Genomic DNA, 19,937 nt, shown 5'->3' with positions numbered 1-19,937 from the left:
GCTACAGTCATAAGTTCCCGGTGCACTGTCTTAAAGTTTACAGCTCTGAGAATGAATGTGTGAAAAAGTCGAGCTTCGGAGTTTAATAAGTCCATTTATTTTTATTATCTGCCATAGTACTCTCAGGCATGTGTGCTCTCCCAGGCTGGGCTGTGCTGTGGACGAGTTCATAAAACGGTTCCATATAAAAATGGAGATGGTTTATTGATTCTTCTCCCCTTTCATTAGGACTTCTCAGAGCTTTTGTGTGCAGAAGTCTCATTTTTAAATAAGTTTGCTCTGCCACATGCCTGCCAGGCTCCACATTTCTATGAAGGCGTTGAGGTGATCCTCATTGGGTCTCTCTCCATCTGACTGATGCTGTGTGGCTACTTCAGGTATCGATGTTCCCTCTTTAACAGAGGGCAAGGAAAAAAAATTATCCTCACTCTGGCATGGCTAGCAATATGAACTGCTGATACATGGCCATTTTTGGCACCGGTGCGGTGCTGTAGTTTAATATTGTATTAGATCTTGGCTGATTAATGCATGATGAAGTCTGTGTGGTCTTAACAGCATCAGCATTTTGTTTTGTCAGAAGGAATTGAGTCTTTCAAGATTTTGTCTCATCCTTACGGGAGAAGGGAAGCAGGAAAAAAAGCCTACACGAACTTTTGTTTGGGTTGGCACTGATGACCTTGAAATGTGCTTTGATGTATTTACTTGTATGGCATCGGGCATCAGTGAATGACATCGGTAGGTCTCTGCCCATACTGACAATTCTGGAAAGTTTTATAGGATCCTGATTTGTTTTTGAGGCGTTGAGCTGTGAAATATGAGGAAAGCCTTTAAGGGAAATGCATCCCGCCTTGGAACAAATCCAGGCTCTCATGAAATCCTCCCGGAGAATGAAACTCTGGAGCCACGCAGGGAGCAGGAGCTGGGGGCAATCCCATGGGGAAACCTTGGGAAGCACAATTTGCTGTAGGCTGTGTGGGAAGGGCTGATCCCATGTGCTGAGCTCCACGTGAAGTGTGGGCAAAGAGAAGAGTGAAAATTCACAGTGTTTTGCTTTTTGGCATTCAGGAAGGTTCAGCAAGGCTATTTTTTCTTTTTCTTTTTTTTTTTTTTTTGACAGCTTTGGCACAAGAACTGAACTTTATAAAGGCACTGGCCCTGGAAAACACCCAGCTGTAATGTTCGGAGGGTTTGTAATTTGTTTGGCAAGTGCGCAGCCCACTGGGGATTGTGTCAGCCTCTCCGAGCTGTTTAATTTCTATCCCGGTTCTTGCCTGGCCTGCGAGGAGTCCTGCAACGTTCCATGTGCTGTGAGCTGGGCAGTCAGTGGGGGGGATGGCCCTGGCTACGGGGCTGCTGCTCTACCAGCTCTAACGGCGATGGCTTTCGCATCGTGGGAGCGGTTTGGCTTTATCTCCCTTGCTTCTGCTCGGGGTTTCAAAGCAGGCTGAATGCCAGTTTGTCACCAGCGCTTGGACATCTCCAAGCTCTGAGCTCGCCTCTGGCCGTGTTTTGAGCAGGAGCTGGGCAGGAGGCCTCTGGAGCTGCCTCCTCACCTGTGGACCTGTGTGGCTTTTCTCCTCTGTTGAGGCTCGTTTTTCTCGGATATTTCCTTCTAAAAGCGGTTAAAAGAGAATCCATGCTGTGTTTCACATACTTTGATCTTGGCTTCATCGTTTAAAGGATCATACACTGAGTGACATCAGGCTTTCATGGCCTCAAGTTGCACCAGGGGAGGGAGGTTCATCTTGGATGTCAGGAAAAATTCCTTCTCTGAAAGAGCAATTGGGTTCTGGAAAGGGCTGCCCAGGGAGTGGTAGGATCACTGTCCCTGGAGGTGTGCAAGAACCATTTAGATGTGGTACTGAGAGACATGGTTTAGTGGGAAATACTGGTGGTAGGTGGATGGTTGGACTGGATGATCTTGGAGCTTTTTTCCAACCTTGGTGATTCTATGATTCTACCTGGTAGATGGAAATCGTCATTACAGAGAGGTGCACATCTCCCCTCCCTTCAGGAAGGAAAAGCAGTAAAAGAAACAGAGCTAATTAACCGGACCACAGGTAAAAACAGACATGTGCCACGTGGCATCTCCAAAATCATCAGTCTTTTTCTTTTAAAAATTAAAAGCATTTATAAAAATAGAGACAAAACCTGAAGTCTCTCCGCAGTATTTGCATTTAAATTGGAAATGTGAATGCATCTGGTGTTGTAAGTGCCAAATAATTACTTGATATTAAAAAGTTTGGAGATGCTCTAGGAGAAGATGCATGACAGCTTAATTGTTGTGATAACTACCGAAAGTTAACGTTTTAAAAACTCTTTAAGCCAAGACCATGTTGACAGAGGCAAAATGCGCCTCTGCTGGTAAAATGCTGAGAATATGCGGGTTGTTTTTTTTTCTAGCAAGACTCTACTTCAGTTTTCCATAGTATAGGAAGGTGAGTATAGGGAACATTCAGGCAGCGTAATTTTGTCCAAAAGACCTTGCAGTCCAAAATATCCTATTTAAGAAATTGGAATTTTGAGAGGTCAGCAGTGGTGCACGCTCTCTGTAAGAGCTCCTCTCCTGCTATTTTTTAATGCTCTCCTTAGGAGCCAAGCAAGGTGCACCCTGCCTGCTCGCTCAGCAGGAGTGGTTTCACCTGGAGGGAGCTCTCCTGTGTGAAACCGTGGAGCAGCATTCCTTGCTGCTAATGCAGGAGGCTGGCTCTGTGTAATAATGCTAATGTCTGATTTTATTTGATATTAGACTGATTTTTTAAAATTCGGAGCAAAATGCTCAGATCTCTGTTCAGAATGAGAAAGTTTCCGTGTCTCAGCAATGAACCAGGCAGTAGCAGAGCGGTGCAGATGAACCATGAGAGGAAGAGAGCTTTCCCTGCTAGAGGAAACATAAGCCAGCAGCACGATGCTGACCTTGGCAGACCTGATGGTCCCCCATCAGCCAAGAATGAATATGAATAATGGAGTACAAAACAGATACAACTGCTGTGGAGGCAAGCTGGCAGGGCTTTGAGCATGTTATTGCTAAAAATGCTGCAGGCTGGTGCTCCGCAGAAGATGCTGAGGGATCTGGCCCTCATCCCCTTTCTTTCCAGCCAGTTCAGTATCTGTATAACAGAAAAAGGTGAAGCCCATGGCTGGATGCTTGGTGCTGAATCTTAACATTTCCAGGTCCTGTGAAATGGGAAAAGACAAAGCACATGTTTGTAGATTTCTGCTTTCTTGAGGGGCAGGAGGGGTAGGTGTCAGTGTTTGGTTTGGTTTCAAGGATGATCAGGGAGGGTGGTGGTTCTTCCTGAAGGTCGTTTAAATGTGGAGGGCTCTTGCAGCTCTTGCAAGGCCAGGCCATGTCTGCCATGGCTTATTTGAGACCCACCTTAAAGCCCCTGGAGGAAAGGGGGCTCTTCAGTTCTCCTCCTGAAGGGTGGTGTGCAAGACAGATCAGAGATGAGAAGCAGAAGGTTGGGGAAAGAGGTGGCTGTTGCTTCTCAATCATGCTTTGATTTAAAAACAAGCAACCAGCTAACACAAAAGATTGATTATGGTAGCTGAGTGTTGGAGTACCGCAAGAAATCAAAGGTGAAAAGTGGAAAGAGGTAACAGGTATGGCAGAAACCTTGATGCATCCAGAGGGAAGAGCTCCTGTACGGCACCCAAAGCTGCTCCTTGAGTTCAAGAAGTGCTCAGTGCACAGTGACAATGAGGAACTGCGTCTGGGCCTGTGAACTGCAGCTTTTCTTTTCTTAACCCCCCTCTATTTAGTTACCAGCACATATCTGAGAATTTAACCATATACAGAGAGCCATGAATTGTTCATTACTGCCACCTTGCCCATTTGTTACAGCTCAAGCTTTTAAAATTTTAGGTTGTGGGGTCTCCTTGCTTGGAGAACCCCCAAAGCTGCCTGGGTGTGGAGCTGGGCCCCAGCCCTGGGTGTCCCTACTGGAACAGAGTGGGACCAGATGAACCCAGAGGTGCCCTCAGCCGCAGCCATCCTGTGATCCTGGGATCTTTTTTTTGCTGACCAAAGAAGCTAACTCCCATTTTTAGTTTTCGGAATTGTGGTTTTTTTAAACCATGTTATACAATTCTTTGTTATGTAACTCAAAATTTGGACTTACATGTTTGTCTGCTTATATTATTGCCCCAAATCCATTAATCTTATTCTCTTTGCTTTTTGGAAAATTGACTTCTTAAAGCACCAGCTGGACACCAAGGCTTTGTCCAACAAGCTTACAGTTTCAATAACCGAAGCCTGCCAGTAAAGGTTCCAGTTCTTCATTGTCCAAAACTCACACTCTGCTCCAAAAGCAGAAACACCAACCCATCGTGAGCTCCATTTCAGCAGACCAGATTTTTCAGGCCCTGGCCCAGCTGCTTGCTCGAAGCCATCCTTGCAGCATGGCGTGAAGCACGTGCTTAGGTTAAGTCTTAGGTTTGTTTGGACTTGAGGCTACGCCAAGACAGAGCTTTGTGCCAGGTGTAGGTGTGGCTGTGATGATCACAGCAGAACAAGGTGGTCTTAAAGATGATTCAGTTTGCAGATGTCATCTCCTGATTGTTATTGAAATTTGTTGTACAGAGCTCCATCCCAGCACGGTGCTGAGTATGATGGATGATGGTCATTCATCAGAAAGAAGTGGAAGTCATTATTCACAAGACACTTCAGAGGAGGCTCCTCCGCGTCCAGAATTGATGTGCAGACTGTACTGATGTTGCAAACCAGATAAACTTTCATTAAGGAGACCTGATATCTGCAAACTTCATTATATGGAATGTGCTTTTTTTTTTTTCCTGGTATCTTAGCATTAAGTGACAAGACCACAGTTCTGAATGCTTTCCTTTCTATGCTTTGAGGCAGGACTTGAGGTTACTTTCAAAAATTTTGTTGTTTGAACATCAACAACAAAAACACAACAGATTTGTGTTCTTGATGTTCCTTGTGCGCAAAATAATTTGAAAATATTTTTTAATGTGACAGAAGGAAGTTCAGCAGATTGCACTGAGATATGCAGCAGTGAGGAACAGCTTTTGGACGGTGGTTGAATTGTCTCTGCTCAGCTTAGTTCATTTAAAATACACTTGAAGGCAACAGCATGCTGTAGAAAACTGAAGAACGTGCAGCCATGCTGCCCACGGCCAGCATAACAGGAGGACTTTGTGCTCCTTCAGAGGTTATGGAAGCAACTGTCTTTTATTTCTATTCATTTGGTGGAAGTAGACTTGTTAATGAAGGAAGAAACACCAGAGGAAGATTTCCATTCTTCTGTGGGAATGACTTTTTATTTAGTAGAGGTCCGTTTATGCTGGGCATTCCCCTTACAAAAGACCTTATAGACTGCACTGTGGTTTCCAAGGGTAGACCTGGTCCAGATTTAAATTAATATCAGTTAATTTACTACAGTATGTTGGTGTGTGCCTCTAACGTCAAGGAGTCAGGTTCTTTTGTTTTTCCTTATTTCTTGGTAGTGGGATGCTTACGACTTCATGAAGATCACGTGTTTATTGTGAAATCCATCAATCCGGATACAGATGCTTCCACCATAAATATGAAATGCATTAGTTTTGAAAGTTGAGCTATTGTATTTAACCAAATACTGTGTCTGTCGCTGAAATTCAGTGTTGGAAAGCCATTGCCATAGAGTCAGGCAGGTGCAGGTGAGCCGTGTCTGACACTGCCACAGCTGCAATCAAAATCAAACTGAGTTTCTATTTGAGAGGAAGGGGGTTGAGTTTTTATTTTCCTCTACAAAATCTGGGAACCAGCGGGGACTAAAAATATAAGCACCAGCATGCAATGAGAAAAGTTGGCTTCTCGGGATGTCTTGACAGATTTGGAAAAAGGTTTAAGTTTACCAGTGCGCTTCGCAAGTCTTTCAGGGACTATCTAAAAATCTTTGTCATAAGGTTGTGAATCTTTTGAATTGCGGCCGTGTGAAAGCAGGATTGCTTTTCCCATCTATAGGGCTCTAAGGAGACGAGGAGCCCAGTGTGATTGAAGCAAGAGCTGATGATAAGGGTTGGCTTTCCTTCCCGCTGTCTGCCTCACGTCTTTTTTTCGAGGACCAATGAATCATCCCAGTAATCATCCTTTGGTACAAAGATCACAGCAGTAGCTTGGAGAGATACAGCTCAGCCTTTTAAAGCAAACAGCCAGTGTCTGGATTAAGAGACTCGAGTTTGGGGAGAATGAAGCTGGGTTTGCAGCTCACTTTCCAAACAAGCTGTTCCCATGGTGCTCTTTGTGTTTTCTTAACCTTTGCTGGGAAGCAGAAGTCAAGGCAAACAACTGAACCCAGTACGCCCAGGAGTCTTGGAAGTCACCATCATTCACAATGGTGAACTTTGGATTGGATTGCTAGCCTTAAAAATAAAGTCAAGAATCAAGTAGCACAAACGCTTTCTTGTGCATGCGAGAGGGAAATGAAGAAGGGTCAGTAATGTCTGAGCACTAGGAAAGGAACTGCATTGCCTCACCTAGGGATGCAGGTGAAATGCAGAACTCAAATCAGTTGCAGAGCATCTTGGAAGTGAGCTGGGTCTGGAGATGAAGGTATTGGCATTTGACAAAATGCAAGTTCCAGGTGCTCGGAAACAAGTGGCATTCCGAGTACCGAGCTCAGTAAGCATCCAAAATGTACCCCTAGTGCTCAGGACACACTCAGGTCCTCACGTCTGCTTGGAACATTATCAGGTGACATACCCATCTTGTTCACTGGGAAGAATTCAAAACAACGTTGCTCGCCAGCCTAAACAAAACACGAAGGGGAACAATGAAAATGAGTCAAAGCCACTTCTGGTTGGCGCATCGAGATTGAAGCTCATGTGGAACCCAACTGCTCAGTCAAGGTTAAAATCAGTAATTTTCACAGTTCTGCTGCTCAGTATTGCTCCTGCCGCAGGCTGCACACAGCCACAGACATCAGCAAACACAAAGCCGAGCGCTCCCCAACGCCCCATGCCAGCTTAGGAAGCAGTCAGTGGCCAATAACTATTATGTCAAAGCCTGCAAATAGTGCAGCAGCTAATGAATTCAATTACGGTGTTTGATGCCGTTCATATATCATGAAATGTGCGTTTCTGAGATACCAACATTTTGATGGATTAAAGGAGCATCTTGGGTTGATCCGAGTGGGGGTGGGAAGATACGACTTAACCTGACGAATGCAAATCGGCCTTCATTTAGATAGTGAAACGCGTTTTATTACTTTGAAATGTAATTAATGAGGGAGAGCAGACACTGAAGAGTTTTGTGAAGAGTTTGAGGATGAAAATTGTTTCATCTTTTTTTTATTTGATCACATCGTAGTTCTTTGGGGCCTCTTTGAGAAAGACTGGCACTTTCCTGGGCACGTTCTGAGTCTCAGAGTACAGTTACAGACTTATTTGCACACTGGCTAATATTTTCCAGCCCTGTGAGCTGATTATGTTCTGAAGTCTCTGCTGGGACGCAGCTGTGGTTAGCACGGCTGCAGCACCACGTCTCACATTTGCCGGATAACCCTGTATCTCTTGTTTGCTGCGTCTCACCCCACCTTTGTGATGGAAGCCTTCCAGCAATGCTTCAAACGTAACCAACAGTGCAGTGAAAAATCAGAGTCAGAATCCATTGCATGTTCTAACACACTTGATGTTGATAGGCAGATGCCTGTCAGTTATGGTCCAAGAACCTACATATGACGAAAGTCCAAACTGCTGCTTTATGGGAATTACCATGAGTGCAAACCCCTGTGCAGAATCCACACAGAAATCTGTTTCCTGATACCTGCTGGGCTTGTACCAGGCACAGCCCAGGTGTTCCCAAGAGGTCTGTATAGAACATATCACATAAATCAGTGAGGTCTGAAGCCTTCTTGGAAATCACGTTCATCTTGTGCAGATCTGAGAGTCTACATGCAGCAGCTTTGTATTCCCGAGGCTGCTGAAGTGACTCTGGAGAGTTCTGCTGATCCCATCTCCTTTTTGCAAAGGCAACCCTGTTTGCTCTGGGTCTGAGTCTAGCTTAATGAGGCCTTCATTGCTACAATAACATTTCTTTCAAGGGCCTGGGCAGGGTCATTCCAGCCCCACCCCGTCTGCCAGACAAGAGTGCCCCGTGCTCTGGCTCACACAGCCCTCTTCTCCAGAAGTGTGACTGAGAGTGGGTCATCCATTCAGGAGGTTTTCTGACCCTTAAGTCAGGAAGCTTCCAGTGTGTTAAGTGATTTGGAGTCTCTTCAGTCTACAGCAGGATATCTGAGTTCAATTTCCCCTTCCTGAAAAAGAGCTCTGGATAGGGAGATGGAGAGGGTTGGAGAAACGCATCTGCCCCATGCTCTTCGCTGCCCTCTAGCTCCACATGAGTTCAGCTGTCAGAGGCTGCTGGGCACCTGCTGTTGGTTTCTCAAGAACATCTTCCAGATACAGGTGGTGATTCTCACCTACTTTGGTGCCACATTAGAAGTTCCAAGGAACTCAGGTTAACTGCATGTATTCTGTCACTGTGTTCATTCTGGTGATGATGAAGAGTAGGGATTTATGGATGTAGGTTGCTAACGATGCTACTTAACATTGTAAAGTCATATTTTCTGCTGATTTTGATGGCCAAAGAAGACAATGCTGATGGCTTTGCAGGTTGCGAAGCCTTGGAGAATTGGGTTAGAGCAGGAGGACGCTGACTTTCAGCTACAGATTGTAGTTACACAGCTGTTGGATGTTTGATGTGGGGAGTTCATGGCTGTTAGTGATGGATGTAGGGTGTCTGTTGACCCTGCTTCTGAGACTGTTCCTTCACTTCAGAATTTCTCAGAGTTCCCTTCACTTTATCTGCATAGTACACTGAGACATGACCATCCTGAGAACTCCTTGTATTTGGACGTACAGTAAAATATTCAGGTTAGGTGTGCACTCTTTGGTGTTTAGAGTTTGCGTCAACGAAGGATGGGCAAGCGTTAATATGACTTTTCTATTAGACCTTGTTATTCCTTTGTAGCGAGGAGAAACTGCTGTAATTAGTGCATGAGCACTCAAAGCTAACAAGAAAAAAAAAAAATCCGAAATAAAAATAGTTGAAGTTATTAGCAAATATTTCTGGTTGAAATGTGCTGCTCATCATGCCTATGATGAGTTTGGTTTTTTTCCCCCGTCTGCAAATTATGTGCATAATATATTTGCTGATTTTTTTTGTAGATGCAAGCGTTCTTTGTTCTTCTGTTTTCAAACAAAAAAGTTCAGTTTGTGTTTCAAAGTTATTTACTGTGATAGTTCCTAACTGTCATACAATGTCTGGTTCATCCTCTGGAATCAAAGCGTGCGTTAATTCTGCTTCCCAGGGAACTGGCTGCAGCTTTTAAAAGGGAATGATAGAGTCTGAATAAGGGCCAGTGCATTTTCGTGCAAATTTAGTCCTGATAAAACTCATGAAATTTTCATACCCCACAAATTCTTAAAAGCATAACAACCACTTGGATTTATTAATGCGCAGTTACATCTAAATGAGAGCACTTGGGCAGACACCTCGCATTGCCATAGCTGGGCAGCACAGCGAACACCAAAGTCTTCATCTGGTGTTTAAGAGGGCTGGCGTCCTCAGCAGGAGGGGTTTCTCTTGCCATGTGCACAGGGGTGCCCACAGGTCGCCAGATTTTATGCTTCTTTCCCGCACTGAATAAAAAAAGAGACGAAAAAAAACCAACCGACAACTAATTAATTAAATGCTAATTATCCTCAGAGTCATGGAAGTGCAAATTCAGCAAAGCATTTGTAAGCTCCAAAGAGTTGTTTTGTTCAAGGAGTTACTGAGCTAACAAAACTGAGTCTGAATTGGCATCTTCACCACTTGCAGAGATGTGACGATCCAACCCATTGGGCTCTCTGCCCGTCCCTGGTGCCTCGTGCATGTCTTTGTATTTGGCATTGTTATGCTTTCTGTACGCAGCAAGTGCAAACCATGGGTTACCCAAAGTGTGGGATGCAGACACAGGAATTTCCAGCTCACAGCCTTTGCCATTTGTAACAGCATCGCACTTCATGGGCTGTATGTGTATAAATACAGGAGAGTGCTGCTAATGCGTCCTGTTCTCACTCAGATGGTTCTCACCTGGGTGCTCTTCATGGAGTGAGAGGGCAGAGAGAGCAGAAGAGCAACCCAGGGCAACCTGGAACATATTTCAGTCGACCAGGAAGTCAGCACAATGAAGAGAAATGTCAGATATAAATGGTTGTCTGCCAGTGCTTGCATTCAACCTCCCTATTTGCTTGTAATTGGTATTTTCTAACTGGTGTTCTCCTTGCAAGGCAAGGAGACAGTATATATCAGTGCATATACATGCATATGTACTTAGGCAGACATATATAGGGGGATAGGGATCTTGAGATTATATAAGTAGTATTTTGTATTCGATACATGAAAATATATTTGTATTTGAAGAACTTAGTGGCTGATTCTGAAGCACTTGTCCAAAAATAACTATTGAACCAAGACTGTTTTATAGCAACCAATTTGCTGCCGTAAATGGTTGCAGTTCTGGATTGCTTCGTGCTCATTAAAAGAGTGACAAGAAAATGCAAATAAGTGACTTGCAATATTATTTTGCTCTTGTATAGTAGACTGATGAGGAAATGCGACTTACAGATGCTTGTCTTTCCAGGAAGAGGGTGAGGAATGGTGTCCCCCAGCTTGACAGGGAGCCCTCCTGAGCACTAAGCCTGCCTCTGGGGCAGCCACCAGAAACTTATCTGCTTTACAGTTCCCATCTGAAACGCTCAGACTGCCTTATGTCTGCCTTACTGGGGGCTAGAGAATTAATTAAACATGTGCTGCTAGCTTGAATCATCTTGGATGCAGGTAGAGATTCTTGGGATTCTTGCCATGCAAATGCAACCATGGTACTCGTGATGGGCTCTCTCATGGGGTTATATCTCAGAAGAGCAACTTTTTGCCTTTTACCACTGGCTGTTAGCTAGGACCTAATGATGTCCTTTCAGTCCTGCTGCCTTCAGGAGGTGGCAGCAGGCAGCCTGCCTCCGGGCAGTGCAGGGATGGGAGAACCCTCCAGGCTGCCGCAGGGAAGAGCACAGCCATAAACAGGGGCAGGCTGTAGCCCTGGGCATGTGTTCTCTCTTCCCATGGAACCAGCTGGCACAGAGCTGTTTTGCACGGCCATGTTTGTTTCCAGGTAGACTGGAGGTGACACTGCTGGTTTTATTAGTGATGTTAGATTGATCTCTCTGTTCCTTCTCAGTACTCTGATAGCACGGGAGTGAGGAAGGGCTTGTAAAGACCTCCAGAAATGGATAATAAAAATTAGTGAATTATTTTGCTTACTCTACAGTTGTCAGCAGCTTAGCATAATTTACACACCGTGAATCCCTGTTTTTCACTTTGGAAATAACCAGTGTTTTATCAATGAATGCTCTCTGGTGATATTTGAGTAAGATCTCATCCTACAAAGATGTGCCAAGTGTCTGCGTGGGAAGTTTCAGCAACTTCCCAACCATCGTATGAGAGATAAAGTGAAGCATGAACTGAAGTTTTTGTAAAGTCTGAAGATGCAAAATTGGTGCTTTGTTAGACTAAACACTTGGCTTTTTTTTTTTTTTTTTGCATATTTCAGCCTTAAAAAAAGGACGTTTTTGGATCACCCCTGACCCATATCACAAAGATGACAATATCCAGATTGGGCGAGAGGTGAAAATCTCCTGCCAGGTGGAAGCTGTCCCTTCGGAGGAGCTCACGTTCAGCTGGTTTAAGAATGGGCGGCCCTTGCGAAGCTCCGAGAGGATGGTCATCACCCAGACCGACCCTGACGTGTCGCCTGGCACCACCAACCTGGACATCATTGACTTGAAATTCACGGACTTTGGGACGTACACGTGTGTTGCGTCTCTGAAGGGAGGTGGCATCTCGGATATCAGCATTGATGTCAACATCTCCAGCAGTACAGGTAAGGAGGCTTTCTCTGCTTTCAGTTTTGCATCTGTAGAGCCAAGTTATAGCTTTCCTCGACTCCTGGGAAAAAGAGGTGAGTACGCAGAGCGCTTCTCACCACGGGGATATCCAAACAGGACAGAAATCAGGGGCTGAGTTCTTTGATTAAAAGATCAAGTGATGCTCTCTTCCAAGAGCACACCAAGGTCTGATTTATTCAGATGCACCTGCTTTTGTTGTCAGGAAAGTTATTGCTTCTGAAAAAGGATTTTGGCCTTTATTGGACTTCCAGGCATCTGGAGTCATGAAAAAATAGCTGGTAGGAAATGACACAGAGAGGTAGGCGGGCGTTATGTTAACCAGACCGAACCCGTGCAGCTGCTCTCATCGAACAGCGAGTGCCAAGAACAGCGGAAGGAGCTCTCTTTTTTCTTGAAGATTATACGCTGCTTGTTGGTGAATCATGCTATTCCCAACAGGGAAGAAGTTTAAGATACCTATTATGCATATTTCCAGATCAGTGACTGAAATGTCTCTCTCTTGGATGAGCTCAAACCTTGGCTATTACCTTGACTGATAATAAATGCCTTGTTGTGGCTGTGGAGTAGGACTATGTAACACAACATTAATTCTCTGCTTTTCTTTATCTCTTTGCTAATAGCTTGCTTATAACCAACACATTTCTCAGGCTTTTTCCCCCAGCAGTTGAGTTTCATAACTGAGGTAGCCCATGTTAATATCATAAACTAGAGAGCATTCTGAATGCAGGATTTTTTCCTCCTGAAAAACTAGTTATAGCCAAAAATAAGGGTTGGCGGTTGATTTCCACAGAAATAAAACAGCAAACAGAAACAAGCTGACAAACACTTCTCTTTTCAGAACGCTATTTAATGTTAAAATGCGGAGACAAAGGATGTCAGTATTACAACTGCTCTCTGTCTTGTCTTTTATGTAAAGCACTGCGGTGCTTCCCTCAGACTGTGCGTGTTATTCACTGGGGTAAGGCGTGCGGTGCATGCTGTTTAGACGTGAGACAACAAAGAACAAATTGAAAACCATTTTTATAGCGTGGAAAGAAAATGTTTAATAGACATCTGCTGACCCCTTTCTACCAAACACATTCAAGTAATCGCTTTCCACTTTTTCAGAGAGATTAATTGCACTCTGTTGCATCAAATATGTCCATATTTCTATTATTCAACTCTTCTAATATTGTTTTTGTTTCACAAGTACATATCATGTCTAAACAATCTCTCTTACAACTGTCACGATAAATTATTGCTTAGATTGTAATCTTGGAACCTGCCGTCCATCCTCAGTAAGATAGCGGTGCCAATAGGAGAATTGTTTTGCTTGCTGGTGTTGCATTTCAGCAAAGAGCTGGAACTGGAGCATGCAGGGCTTCCTCGGGACCAATGCAGTTATGTGTTGGCCAGCTGTCCTGGTTTGGTCCTGAGCAGGCAGCTGTGGAGACCTCGTTTCCTCGGTTTCTCCCAAGCTGACCTGTAGGTTACAAGTGAGTTGCACACCTGGCTTTATCAGTGATGTGGTTGAGATGAGAGATGAATACAGAGGTGTTTTGACCTGTGATAGACATAGGGAACAAATAAAATGAATTCAGGTAAGTCCATGGGTCTGGATATGAGGTTTCTAAGGCAGCTGTCCAGTGTCCCTTCAGGGCCACTTTGTCATCTATGAAAGTTCACGGTGACCTAACAAAGTCCAACAACGACTGGAAACGTGCAGACTTGAGCCTTTCTTCTAAAAAGGCAAGAAGGAGATGTGGGGAAGCCCAGGCTGCCCAGCCCCACCTCAGTCCCTGGGAAGGTCAGGGAGCAAATTGTGCCTGGCCCAACCTGGCTGCCTGCTGGGATGGAAACGTGGGTCTGTGGGCAAGGGAAGGAAGGGGAACCTCTTCCCTTTGGCTACAGCAAAATCCTGAAAGCAGATTTTGTAGCTTCTTTGTAGATAACTGAAGTCTAGTTTGGAGAGGTGGGATGAGCTATAACTTGTGTTGTAAAAATGAGGTGCAAGGAATTGTGGTCACTGATGCAAAGCCAAATACTGCACGCGTGTAAGTGAACAGTCAGTGCTGGCACAGTTCACCTCGGCAGAATTTCCACCCTGAAACATAACACGTATAGATAAACCTTGTGAGACAGGAGGAAAAAACCACACACTTCATTTAGTTTTGTTATTGTTTTGAACAGTTTGCTTCTTTTTGTGAAATTGTGCAAGTATCCTTGAGAAATATTTATTGTTACTGCTTGATAAATCCGGAAATGATCCTTTTTGTGCACTCGTAATTAACTTCACAGTGGCTGTGCTGGAGTAGAGCAGGGACCCCATTAATGCACATCTCGCTAACAGGTAAAGAACTGAGTTGCAAAGAGAGAGGATTGTTATAGGGTATGTGCCAAGTTTGCGTGATGGATAGCAACAGTATGCAAAGTTTGTTGCCTGCTTGCTAGGGTGAAGCGGACAGTGACGTCTGTGCATTGGTCATGCATTGCCACCTGGCAGAAAGTGCCTGCTGTATTACCTGTACTTGCTGGGGATTCGCTGGGGACATTGATGGGATAGACTGGAAACACCTATTAGATGGCTGTACCTGTAACCCCGTCACAATTCCTACAGGTGGTGGTGGATTATGTCAGCCCTTATAGACACTGCCCTGGAATACTAAGGAAGATCAGAGTGGGGAGAAAAAACTAGCACTTGGAGCCTGCCTCGTTTAGCGTCTTCAAAGAAATTCCGCCTATTTGTGTGACTTCATCACCTGATTAAGTGGGAGCTGAAACAGTTTCAGCTCACATTTGAAGGTCATTACTGATTCATCAAGAATCATTACTGCCATGGTAATTGTGAACATAAGGCAAACACATTTTCCCAAATGCCAGGGCTGGTGTTGGAGGCACTGAGTGCTGTGCCGGGTGCTGCTTTGTGGGCTCGTGTAGAGCTCCATGTTCCTGATGTCCACCGGGCTCCTCCTGGAGCCACAAAGCTGGGCAGGGACAGCGAGGGATGGTGTGGCAGCCTCCTGGTGTGCTCAGTGTCACGCTCCAGCAGGAATGCTTTTTCCCTTGACGTTTTGTACTTTCAGCAGGAAAGGAGCGTGAGTACCTTGTCTAAATGGACCTGAAGTAATCCCCTTGCAGCCTCCCCACTGCATCTCTGTAAAGTAGGTCAGTGAATAGTGGAAAGAGAGACTCAAAGCTTGCGTCTTTGTCCTCTAAAAGCCCTGCCAACCATAAAACCAACCCCGGGCAAATGTTGAAAGACAGGACGGCTTTTCTGTGTGTGTGTATGTGTTGTGGGGGATCTGATGGCAAGAGAAGTTAATACAGCAAAAAAAAAAAAAAAAAAAAAAAAAAAAAAAACCCAAACAGCAAAATGGGCTCAAGGTAACCCAGAAAGAGGTGGATCAGAAGAGTGTGTTTGTCTTTCTTTGTGATCCTTTTCGCTGCCTAACTATCATATTCAAAGAAGGAAAAGTAAGGCTTTAGGTCATGTATGTTCTGCTGTGCTCAGTGTGGGTTCTTACTCTGTCCCTGTCCCCCTAAAATCACTATCAGTACTGCAGGAGACATAGCCTCTCTCACTTGCGGCTTTTTCTCTTCTCATCTTCCCCCTGGAGGCCACATTGTGCACTGAAACGAGTGGTGCTTTCAAGGGGGTTATTTTAACTGTACTGTGTGGATGCAGTGCCCTGAATTGCTGTCAGAAGGGCTGGGTGAAGTGGCTCATGCTCCAGGCGGCAGGTAACCGTGACCTTTCTTTAACTAAGAGAGTTCTTTCTACTGGTTTAGCCCTACCCAGCGTGGGTACAGTTAGGTACTCTACATGGTAAATATGTCATCTCAATTCTCCGTCTCTAGGTGAGCCTGAAGCTGTGTTGAGTGTGTACCACCCAGGCAGTCATGCCAATAAATTGATGTTGTTTTGCATAAGCGTTTCCAGAGACAGGCAAAATAATTCCTGAAGAACTACTGTATATGATGAGAGATGGTGGTCTCAAGCTGCGCCAGGGGAGGTTCAGGCTGGAGGTTAGGAAACATTTCTTCTGTGAAAGAGTGGTCAGGCATTGTCACAAGCTGCCCAGGGAGCGGGGGGGTCACTGTCCCTAGGGATGTTCAAGAACTATGGAGATGTGGCACTGAGGAACATGGGCAGTGGGTGTGGTGGGGGTGGCTGGGGTTCTTGGAGGTCTTTTCCAGCCTGAATACTTCTATGAGGCCACGTATCTACACTGCAGTGTGATGGGAGGGCTTCCCTGTTGAACTAATCAGCTATTAAGTAGTGAATTAATTAAATGTCCAGACTGATGTATTAGAACACGTGGCCTCGATCTGTTTGTGAAGTATGTGTCCTCTGGTCATCTTTCTCCTCCTTTGACGATACATAAAAGAGAACTTCATTTTAGTTCTAAATGTTTATTAAAATCACAGCACAGCCTCTTAGCATAATGAAAAAATGCTTTCTGTGAGATAATTAGTGATCTAATAAAGATGTTTGTAAACCTTAAGCACTGTCCAGAGTGATCGTTCATGAGCAGCCCTCAGATGCTACAGGGGTACTACCAGAAAATAGGCAGACTTTTCATTATTGCAGCAAATTGATGATTTTTTTTTTGTGGGCCATTATCTTCAGAGTTTATCTTTGAAGGGAATAGGTGAACAGAAGGGACAGATAAATGCCATATTTTGTTAAAAAGCTTTTCTTTTATAGCTCTGTTTTAGAGCACTTAATGTGCAGAGATTTTTCTTTTTAATTTTATCGCTGGGAGCCGCCGTCCCTTCCCTTCCCATCGCGCCGCTTGCAGCAGGGCTGCCCGTGTGCTCCTGCTGCCTCCCTTCCTCCGTTGGCATCCCCATGCCTTCAGCCCCACCGGGACCGCTTCCTCCGGGCTGTGCTCATCCCCTGTGGCCGAGCAGCCCGAGCACCCACTCCCTCCTTAGCAGCATGCGGGGCTGAATCTCTTTGTTCTTCTCTGGAGGGCGGCGGTGCTCGGCTTGGCAAATTGCTTTGCATATGGCGCGCGGAGCTCCTCGGCATGGCTCCTGTGAGATCGCTGAGAGCTCATTTGGTTAATTTGCTGCTGGCTGTGTACGTCCTGGGTTTGAAATGTGCCTCTTCAGAGTCTGACTGCAGACTACGACGGTGTTTTAAGGCAGTAGAAATGTGTTGAGCTGAGTGTTGATTCTGGAATGAACTTTGCTGTCTGAATAGATCTTCTGCACAAGCACTGCCATGAGATCAGTGGTTGCTGCTCATGTCTTTACTTTGGGCTGGTGCCCAAGGAAGTGTGAGCTGTGAGGACAGCACACAGTCAGAGAAAGTGATTTCACCCAAATCAGGGCGTGATTTCCTCACTCGATTTGCCTTCCAGAGAAGGAACTAGGTAGATCCTCTTTCCTGGCGATGAAAGCCCATGGGAAAGCTGAAGGAAATTCCCTGACTTGGGCTGCTTGCCCTGCCCATCTCTTAAGAGCCTTTCAGCAGGGCTTCCTGGTTTGCACACTTTTAAAAGAAATGCACTTTAAGGGCAGACTGAAGAGTTTTATTCTCTGTCTACAGAGATGTCTGCAGGACCTAAATAACTGTCCCTTGCTGCCCTGCAAAGGCTAAATAATCTCAATCAGATGCATCTTGTATACTAGCTTGGCTTCCTACTCCAAAGCTCAGTCTGCCCTTCTTACCCATCTTGCAACCCCCACCTCCGTCACATAATGGACGAATCATGAACAGGGTGTGAAGTGGATGTGTCTTGCAGAGGATTGTGAGTATTAGAGATTCAGACCTTCAAATTTATAAATATTAGAGAAGGAGGATAGGCAAATAATCTCACTTCTGCCTCCTACCCAGTACTGTGTACATTCTTCAGTCTTGGCTGTCCAGGCTGGTTAAAATTCAAATTACTGGAAATTCAAATTACTCAAAACAATGTGATAATCTCTTTTCAGTTTATCTCTGAGCCATCTCCAGTGCTTTTTCCAGTATTTCTTGATATGCAGCTCAAACATGCTTTGCTTTGCTTTATCCTGCAATTACCAGCTATTACTGTTAGTTCACTTAACCAGCCTGGTCACCCTATCCCACAGCTTCTATAGCCACCACCTCTTGTCACTGCTTAGGCTGGCAGTCATGGCTTCAGGGTGTCCTTTGGTGGCACCCAGCCCACAACTGACAGTAACCTCTACATCCATTCTCTGTGCCCTCTGTAATCCCCAGTGAAACACTCAGTGAGGATCTGTCCTTCCTCAAGCCTGCGTTTGGGCCAACACTTATGAGACCTTCTCATGTTGCTTGTCTTCTGCCTAATCAAATAATTTCTGTGTGAGCAGGTTGTTGCTTCTGCCCTCCCTTCTTTGTGCAATCACAGGGTAGTTAATTAAGCTAGCTGAAGGTTTAATGTAGGTACAGTAACTGGACTCATCAGGATTTCCAAGATCTAGACTAGACTACAACTAGAATATTCAGTGTGTAAGCATAATAAAGCCATATACATTTTGGCTTGTCTTTGAGCAATCTATTTTGGTCCTGTACCCCTTCTCCTGGAGACAAAAATACAGTGATACTTTCTGCCATCTGACCTTTGATAAGCCGGTGGCTTTTGGAGGCAAAGGTTATCACAGACCATTTGATTTAAAAGCCAGGAGTGGATATAAATCCGCATTAGCTCTCTGATGTGCAAGCCCCTGCCACTTCCAAAGGGTAACAATATGTGTTTTTAAACTAGGTGCTACTTCAGCGAAACTAACACTTTGGTTTCTCGAGCGATAATACTCTGCTTTGGGAAACAGGTTTAAGCACTAAGAGTGCTCCCTTATTTTTCAAGCCAATTGTAGCATGAATAAGGCGATGCTTGTTGTTTCAGGTATAGCGTATAGCCAACTTATTATTCTCCGCAAGCAGGAACAGAATTGACCTTTATTTGCAGCAGACTCTAGCTGGTGCTGCAAGAGATGTGCAGATGCCTCAGCAGAGGGCTAAGTCCCTTCCAGACTCTGCTTGTGCCACAGCAGCACCTGCCGGGAGAGGAAGGCTGGCACAGCTGGTGGCATCTGGCAAGCAGGTGGCACCCAACACAGCTCCTGGCACAACTGGTTGCAGCTGCAGAGTTGGTGGCACCTAGCACAGCTGGCAACACCTGGCACAGCTGGCAGCACTCTGCTCAACCCCGCTCACCTGGGAGCACCTCTACCTGCTCCCAGGCCCTTGCTCGCCTGTCCTTTCTCCTGAACCTCTGTTCCCATGCCCCTGCTGGCTCGGGCACCCCTGCTGGCTCAGCTGCCTACCCCCTGCTCCTCAGTCCTACGTTGTCAATAGGGAACAAAACATCAGATGATTATTTTGTCCTCAAGCCTGTAGCTCGCACCTATTATTTTTTTTTAATTCTCCCTTCCTTCAGTCTGTGGGTATTGCATTGATTTAAGATTCTATGATTCTATGATTCTGTGGCCGCATACTCGAAGATCTTCTTTTTCCGCCACAGCACAGCTCTGCGGCCATGTTGTGCTGGGCGTAAGGCCAGCCTCTGAGTTCTGGCTGCTCAGGAAGATGTCCGAGTTGCCTTGCTGCACCCCGAACAGCAACTCAACGTGCAGTTTTTCCCCGCTGGAGGTCTTTGTCAGCTGGAGCTTGCAGGAGCGGCTGGAGGGCAGCACCGTTAGGTTGTAGGTGTGTGCCCGGCAGGTAGCCGTCCAGATTCCTTCCACCTGTAGGTTGAACCAGGTGGCAGTTCTCTGTGCATCCAGGTAGGAGTCAGTGCAAAGCATGTGGAGGAGGCTGGGGCCCTGATTTTGGCTCAGCTTGTCCTCAGGGCTGTGGAGGAAGCACAGCATGTCCCCCGGCTGCTGCTCCCTTTCACATGTGCACACCAGCTCCACGCGGATGCGGGAGTTCCTTGCCAGCAGCTCCCCTTCGCTGCCCAGGTCCAGGACAAAGACGTGCCCGCGGGGGGCCTCCATGGGCACGAGCAGGCAGTAGAGAGTGTCCTCCTCACGGGGACTCCAGCCTTCAAAGG

At 45.5% G+C, this 19,937-nt stretch overlaps 1 protein-coding gene across 1 annotated transcript in view; it reads left to right on the top strand.

The window, feature by feature from the left end:
* MDGA2 (MAM domain containing glycosylphosphatidylinositol anchor 2) overlaps positions 1 to 19,937 on the top strand; it is a 209,742-nt gene that overhangs the window by 82,854 nt on the left and 106,951 nt on the right. Inside the window, exon 7 of the mRNA XM_021403380.1 lies at positions 11,598 to 11,927. Coding sequence (XP_021259055.1) covers positions 11,598 to 11,927 — 330 coding nt within the window. The remainder of the gene's footprint in view (positions 1 to 11,597; positions 11,928 to 19,937) is intronic.

Source organism: Numida meleagris, chromosome 6, assembly GCF_002078875.1.
Source record: "Numida meleagris isolate 19003 breed g44 Domestic line chromosome 6, NumMel1.0, whole genome shotgun sequence".
In the NCBI taxonomy this organism is placed as follows: domain Eukaryota; kingdom Metazoa; phylum Chordata; class Aves; order Galliformes; family Numididae; genus Numida; species Numida meleagris.
The sequence above is the reverse complement of the archived record's forward strand: the minus strand, read 5'-3'. Positions and strand labels throughout refer to the sequence as shown.